Below are 7,605 nucleotides of genomic sequence, written 5' to 3' on the forward strand. Positions count from 1 at the left end.
TCCCATGGTTTAAATGATGGCCATAAGGCTTGGTAGCAGGGCCTTTCCCTGCTGAACCATCTTTTCTTTTTTCTTTTTCTTTTTCTTTGTTTATTTAGAGACAGGGTCTCTTGTAGCCAACTCTCTATGTAGCTGAGGATGATCTTGAATTTTTTGAGTCCTGGAATTACAGGCATGCGCCAGCATTCCTGGTTTACATGGTACAGGCATTAGAACCCAGAGCTTTGTGCACACCAAGGTTCCTCTTACTTTTTTTTTTGTTTGTTTTTTGTTTTGTTTTGTTTTCAAGACAGGGCTTCTCTGTAGCTTTGAATCCTGCCCTGGAAACTCACTTTGTAGACCAGACTGGTCTCAAAGTCACAGAAATCTGCCTGTCTCTGTCTCCTGAATGCTGGGATTAAAGGCGTGTGTCCTCTTACTTTTGACAAAGAAAACTTGACACCACAGAGTTACATCAAGCAAAAGTCTAGCCATCAGACCCCTGCCCAAACCTGCCTCCAAACGAGGAAGAATTTGGAAATGCTCCCTGCGCGGATCCCAGAGCTTCCTCAGCTGAGTTTCAGCACCTTTAGTCCTCAGCTAACTCAGGTCCTGTGGCCAGCTCTAAAAAGCATGGGGAGGGAGCTGAGGCTCCCCTGTGCTCTGGCTTCCCTGGGCAGTCTCCAGCTTGCTCAGCCAGACCCGGGTGGAGGCGGGGGCGGGGCGCTGCTTTTTCTGACTAGGGAGGAGGGGCCACAGTTAGGTTGGTCCCTTGGCCATTAAACTAGCTGCTGTCACAGGAGCCGCCCCAGGCTTCTCCCAAGCGCGTAGGGACTGAGCCCAGACCCTCTGTAAAGCAGTCAGATTTGGGATCAGCAGCAAACCCTGTCCCCTGCCGCAGCACAGGTTACATGGGTCCCGGGGTCACCTGTCCGTGGGGAAGCCGGCTCTCTGGCTTCCAGGTGAGGACTTGGATAGAGCCTGTGGTGGCCTCAACCCAGGTGGCCGGCTCCCTCTACGATGCAGGATTACTCTTGGTAGTGAAGGAGTCCTTCTCATCTGAGGCTGGAGGCTCTTCCAACCACAATGCCAGCCAGTCGATCAGGGGGCATCAGGAGGACCAACAGCAGAAGGCCATCTCCAATTTCTACATCATTTACAACCTCGTGATGGGTCTGACACCGCTGCTGTCCGCCTATGGGTTGGGCTGGCTCAGTGACCGCTACCATCGCAAGATCTCTATCTGCACGGCAACACTGGGTTTCCTGCTGTGCCGCACAGGACTCCTCCTCAAAGTGATGCTGGACTGGCCGGTGGAGGTGTTGTACGGAGCAGTGGCGCTCAGTGGGCTCTGTGGGGGCTTCTCCGCTTATTGGTCCGGGGTCATGGCACTGGGATCCCTAGGCTGCGCTGAAGGCCACCGCTCCTTGCGCCTCATCCTCATCGATTTAGTCCTGGGCTTGGCTGGGTTCTGTGGGAGCATGGCCTCAGGGCATCTCTTCAAACAAATAGTTGGGCACTCTGCTCAGGGCCTCCTGTTAACCTCCTGTAGTGTGGGCTGTGCGGCTTTTGCCCTTTTCTACAGCCTTTTTGTGCTGAAGGTCCCTGAGTCTGTGTCCAAGTCCAACAAGGTGTACCCCACTGTAGATACTGTGTCTGGCATGGTGGGCACCTATCGAACCATGGATCCAGATGAACTGGACAAGCAGGATGTATCCAGGAACGCTTTGACTCCTGGGAAAAGGAAGACCTCCCAGACCATCATCGCCCTGCTATTTGTGGGTGCCATCGTCTATGACCTGGCCGTTGTGGGCACAGTGGATGTCATGGCTCTTTTTGTGCTAAAGGAACCTCTCAGTTGGAACCAAGTGCAGCTGGGCTATGGGATGGCTTCTGGGTACATAATCTTCATCACCAGCTTCTTGGGTGTTCTAGTCTTCTCCCGCTACTTCCCGGACACCACAATGATCATAATTGGGATGGTCTCCTTTGGGTCTGGAGCCCTTCTCTTAGCCTTTGTGAAGGAGACATACATGTTCTACATTGGTAAGTTTGGGGCTCAGGGAGGCAGGATGCTGTAGGCAATCTGTGTCATAGGTTAGGGGTGTGGTCTAGGAGTCCCAGTTCAGTACAGGGGAGACAAGAATGGGTTTGTCTGTTTTGTGCATGTATTACCTGTATTGCTCACTGGATCTTGCCACAGTGGTGCCCATGCTCTGGGGCAAGGAGGTGTAGTCAGTGGATGGCACAGCCTGAAGTGGAGAAGGGTTCATGTGACTTTAATAATTTAAAATTGTATCTATGTAAGCAGAGTGGGCAGCGTGCACTCTATAACGGCCTGCGTTTCTCAGAGGATGGTTTGGCAGAGCTCATTTTCTCCTTACACCACGTGGCTTCAGGGATTGAACTCAGGTTATCTGGTAGCAAGCACCTTTACCTGCTAAGCTACTTCCCCAACCCTCTCTTTCTAGCTTTAAATAGATAAAATACACAAAAAGTTCCCTAAATCATCTAGGGCCAGATAAGAGCTTTTTAACAGTGCACAGAATTTCTCAATCATTAGCTCCAGTGGAACTCCATTGGCTCTACAAGCATTGGAGGACAGAGAGGTCAGACAACCTTGAGCAGAAAGCTCTAGAACTCACGCGGTGACAGAACTTTCTCCAGCTGTAATCGTGGCCTCACCTGTCAGCACAATGGCCACTAGCCACGTGTAGCTATCGAGCATTTGATATGTGACCAGCGTAGGAAAGAACAGAGTTTAGGGCTTATTTCATCTTAACTTACGTAGGCTGCACGTGCTGAATAGCTAACAATTTGGAAAAAAAAAACCAAAACTCTAGATGGTTATCAGAGAACTACCCCAGGTCATAGACCTCAGAGAGACAGCCAGCAAAATGGCAATGTCCCAGGTAAGAATCCTTGTGCAGAGGACAGAGTGCCCTTCTCTCCAGCCCTCCCCCCTTCCTTTTCTTTCTCTCCCCATCCCCCACTAGTTAATAATGAGGTGAGGCAGCTGAACTAGGTGGGGGAACCATTTCTGAGAGCCAAAGATTCAGAGTCTGGGCTACTCAGGGTGCTCCCAGCAGAAAGGTCTAGTCTTCTGGGCCAAGACCAACAGGGACTGGGGCGGGGGGCTTTGTTTGTTCTGATCTGTGTTAAAGCTGGACTCAAATGACAAGTATTCTTCCGATCTGTTACAGCTCGAGCTATCATGATGTTTGCACTTATCCCCATCACGACCATCCGATCAGCCATGTCCAAACTCATAAAGGACTCTTCCTATGGTGAGCAGAGGACTCTCCAGGAGGTCCTGCTTGCTGTCACAGACTCTCAGAAACAGAAGATTCAGAAGCAGGGCTGGGGAGATGGCTCAGTTGATAAAGTGCTTGCACGAGGTCCTGAGGGTGGATCTCCAACACCCATGAAATGCTGGTGTGGGGGCTGGGGAGGATGAGAGGAGGGTCCCTGCAGCTTTATGTCTACTCATAGCCTTCACACACACACACACACACACACACACACACACACACACACGTCCTAGAAGCATCCTCAAACTTATAGGGATCGTACTGGTTTCTATGTAGGGCAAGAAGGAGGGTAGAGAAAGTTCACAAAGTTAGTCACTACAAGTCAGAGTCAAGGAAAGATATTTGTGGAAGATCCAACTAGATGGAGAAAGGATTCCCTCCAAATTGAGCCATGGGGACTGAAAAGGAGTCCCTAGGAGAGTGATCGGGGTCTCTGGAGATCCCCAGGGACCAGGTAGAGGGAACAAGATAGGGACAACAATATATGTCTTGATAATCTTTGTTTCTTCCACAGGAAAGGTGTTTGTTATATTGCAGCTGTGCCTAGCTCTGACTGGCGTGGTGACATCCACCCTATATAACAAGATCTATCAGCTCACTCTGGACAAGTTCACAGGCACCTGCTTTGTCCTATCTTCCTGTCTCTCCTTCTTGGCAATTGTTCCAATTGGGTAAGACAAAAACTGTCTACTGTGTGGGTTTAGGTTTAGGGCCCTGGTGTTTACGTCAACCACAGGCTTTTTTTTTTTTTTTTTTTTTTTTAATTATAAGCGCTTTCTCAAAGAAGAACAGCATCAAAAATTTGGTTCCTTTCTGACAATTTTATAAAACTATTTATTTATTTATTTATATACTTCCTTACAGTTGGAGGCTCTGTAAGAAACTCACAGGAGCAATTCTGACCAAATCTTTGGTTTGGATCCTTTGTCCCTTCCAAGGACATTTTCTTCTCTGTGCCCTGAAGGGACTCAGGGACCACTGTGTGACTTGACACGTGTGAGCTCCCCAACAAGGCCTTAGGCAACAATTCCTTGACCTCTTCCTGGCCTCTCCCTTAAGAAACAAGAGCACTCACCTCCAGGCAAGCACAGGCAGATGACCCAGCAGTGAAAGAACAGGCGAGCTTCTCCATAGCCAGACACTGGTCCAGAAGTCAGAAGGACGGAAAAAAGCCAGAGTTATTTGGCTTCACTAGAATAAGTGTGAATTGCAAAGGTGTGTGTGTGTGTGTGTGTGTGTGTGTGTGTGTGTGTGCGCGCGCGCATGTGGGCTGAAGTTCATTCTCTCCTTACACCATGTAGGATCTGGGCTTGAACTCAGATTTGTCAGGCTTGGTGGCAAGTGTCCTTACCTGTTAAGCCATCTTACCAGCTCTGCAACAAATGTTTTGAAAACATTTCATGTGTGTTCAGATGCCCTTGGAGGACAGAGAAAGGTCTTAGATCCCTTGGAGCTAGAGTTAGAGGTTGTTATAAGGCCCTTGACATGGGTGCAGGGAATCAAAGTCGGGTCCTCTGGAAGCATCCTTACCTGCAGAACCATCCTGCCAGCTCTACACCAAATCTTAATTCGCCACACAGAATCTTCACGATCTTGTGTCCAGCAGGCAGAGGCTCTGACCGGATGACCATGTTAAGTGCTTCCTTCATCAGCCTTCAGCCGTCCAGAAACACATGCAGACAAAGACACATTTCTATACATTGCATGACTAGGAAAGATTTGAAAATGACTGCTCTCAGGTCCCATCTCCACAGACTGGGACTCGCACAGCCTGGGGTAGACATAGTTTTAAAGCTCGACAGCTTGTTTTGAATGTATAACTAAGACTGAACACGCATGGTGTAAACAGCAATGCTTCCCTTGTCCCGAAGTCACTCAATGAGAATCCGAAAATCTCTTCCAGCTAAAGGTGGCCAGGTTCTTGTGCCGTCATTAAGTAAAAGCAGGAGGAAAGACCTGTGGGGTCCTAGCTACAGAAGGGAAGGCTATGCCAAGCACAGACAGTTCCAGGAAGGCGTGCCAAAGCAGGGCGGGACATGGAAGTCAGAAGGCTGGACCAGCTACTATTGCATTCTCCTTCCTGATACCAGAAGAGGTCTTTAGGCCAGGGCTGCCAACAGCCTGGCCATAAATGAGGGGGCAGGATCTGAGTGGTCCCTGTAACAAAGGGAAGGCATAGTTACAGTCACAATGGGAACCTGTCTTCCTTGCCAGTTCTTCTTTACATGAACAGGGGGTGTTAAGGAAGGCTTCACAAGGCTCTTTGCTCCACGGGGAAAGTGTAAACCTCCAGAAGAGAATGATTTCATGTTCTCCAACCTCCACACAAGCTACATCCGTATCCCATCTCCATCACAGACTTTTAAACAAACAGTACTAGCAAACACTTTAAATCTTTGTATATAATAATTCATAAAGACTTTTTCGAGGTAACTATTATTTATCCCTATTTTGCAGAAGAGAAAACAAAAACTCCTCCCTCCACGTTGGTCTAAATTAAATCTTGTTTAAGCTTCTGTATTTCCCTTCACAGCACACTGTTTATATGCTTCCCACTGGACTATAGGCCCTCAGAAGACAGAGCCCACAGCTGTGTGGCTCCCTGTGTGCCCACGGTGCCCAGGAGAGAGCTCAGCAACTAAGAAGTGTAGAGCATGGTTCTCAACCTGTGGGTTGCATATTACATATTTACATTACAATTCATAGCAAAAGCAAAGCCACAGTTATGGAGTAGCAACAAAAAGAATTTTATAGTTGTGGGTCATACAACATGAGGACCTGTATTAGAGGATCGCATTAGGAAGGTTGAGAACCACTGCCCTAGGAGGATTTGCTTAGTGATTAAATGCAGGACTGAGGCAAAGATGAAACAGCTGTCTAGTCCACAGTGGTAGTGGAGACAGGGAGAGGTTCATTATCCCAGGACTTGCTTGGTAACATCTGATGCACTATGGTGAGAAAGAGCAGTGGGGGATGATCCAGGCACAGGGGAAGCTGCAAAGTTGCCTGCTTTCCTTTGCCTCATTCCAGCTCTCCTTTTCTAATCCTCTTTTGCAAATCCTTACAGCATCGTGGCCTACAAACAAGTCCCAAGGGCACAAGGAGAGGGCGCGGAGAAATGAAGGAGCTGAAAACACCTCAATTACCAAGTTCTGCTCATGAAACCCAAATTCCAGCCTTGCCATGGCCTGCTGACACCCTTAGGTTCCTGGTAGGAGGGAAAATCAGTTTCTGGGTATTGGAGGAAAGGCAGAGGTTAGGGTCTGGGGTACCAGCTGCTTGCACCGGCATTCTAGGTCTTGGAGGGGTTCAGGCTCCATTCAGCTAGCCTTTCTTCTTCCATCACTGTCTTAAGGGTTCCAATCAAGGGATAGCAAGCCACACGTGCACAGTGCTAGAGGTTCTGTGGAAGACTTAAGCCCAAGGGGGAATGAACATGAAATGGACATTTTGTAAAATCTGACATTTTTGTACGAATAATAATAGTTTTCAAGTTAATGTAAAATCTTGAAAAAAAAATCAGTTTTCTTGGTTGAGTCTTCCTCGGCTAGGAACAAGAGAGCAACAAAGTTCATGGCAGTGTTAACACTGTTGCTTTTAGGAAGCTCAGTTGGTGGAGTGCTTACCTAGCAAGTACTGATTCCTGGCTTAGAACCTCAACACCTCATAAATCAGGCATGGCCGTGCACAGCTGAAGTTCCAGCACTCGAGAGGCTGAGGCAGAAGGATCAGAACTTTAAGGCTATCCTTAGCTATACTGTAGTCTGAGGCCACCAGGAATACATAAAGTCCTGCCTCAAAGAAACGAACCCAGCAACAACATCAAAATCCAGCAAGGACCAGTGAACTATGCAGTGGGACACTTCCAATCATCACTTTCTTGGGCGGATGGTGTGAAGTCGGGATGTCTGGCATCAGCTTTTCTGAGTTACTTATTCTGATTGTCCCTTTCGCTCCGAATAAAATCAAAGTTTACATTGTGAGTTCAAATCCTTCTTTTCTGGACGGGACCCCCGAAACTGCAGATGTGGCATTCTCAGGCTGGAGTGAATACAGTTTGTATCTGATTCCCTTGCAGGGAATGATCAAAACTTGTCTTCCCCCCTCCTCTCTTCCAAGCTCAGTGCATTTCCAACCCCATCCTCTTCCTTCTGTCCTTGCCTCTTTAACTCTTAGGTGCCAGAAGCCCCCTTTGGTTCTTCAATACTCTAAATTTCCCCCACAGACTCCAGAATTTTTCCAACACCTGAGTCAACACCTCCAGCTCCTTATTTCCCTCCATTCACCATTTAAGATTACTGTATCTATCCTCTCT

The 7,605-nt window shown here is 48.1% G+C and overlaps 1 protein-coding gene across 1 annotated transcript; it reads left to right on the top strand.

The window, feature by feature from the left end:
* The first annotated feature begins 797 nt into the window (after nt 1-797).
* On the top strand, nt 798-7,166 carry Slc46a2 (solute carrier family 46 member 2). Its single transcript, XM_050132055.1, has 4 exons — nt 798-2,025; nt 3,183-3,266; nt 3,805-3,961; nt 6,358-7,166. The coding sequence occupies exons 1-4, from the start codon at nt 891-893 to the stop codon at nt 6,410-6,412; spliced, it is 1,431 nt and encodes a 476-aa protein (XP_049988012.1). The 5' UTR covers nt 798-890; the 3' UTR covers nt 6,413-7,166.
* Nucleotides 7,167-7,605: the final 439 nt, after the last annotated feature.

Source organism: Alexandromys fortis, unplaced genomic scaffold (assembly GCF_014885135.2).
Source record: "Alexandromys fortis isolate MF-2015 unplaced genomic scaffold, M_Fortis_MF-2015_v1.1 scaffold_393, whole genome shotgun sequence".
NCBI classification, from domain to species: Eukaryota; Metazoa; Chordata; class Mammalia; order Rodentia; family Cricetidae; genus Alexandromys; species Alexandromys fortis.

Excerpts from the sequence above, each read along its gene's own strand:
- Slc46a2 (XM_050132055.1), top strand. The coding sequence starts at position 891 with ATGGGTCCCGGGGTCACCTGTCCGTGGGGAAGCCGGCTCTCTGGCTTC. Across the intron at positions 2,026-3,182 it reads GACATACATGTTCTACATTG|CTCGAGCTATCATGATGTTT; the intron begins GTAAGTTTGGGG and ends GATCTGTTACAG. Across the intron at positions 3,267-3,804 it reads CATAAAGGACTCTTCCTATG|GAAAGGTGTTTGTTATATTG; the intron begins GTGAGCAGAGGA and ends TTTCTTCCACAG.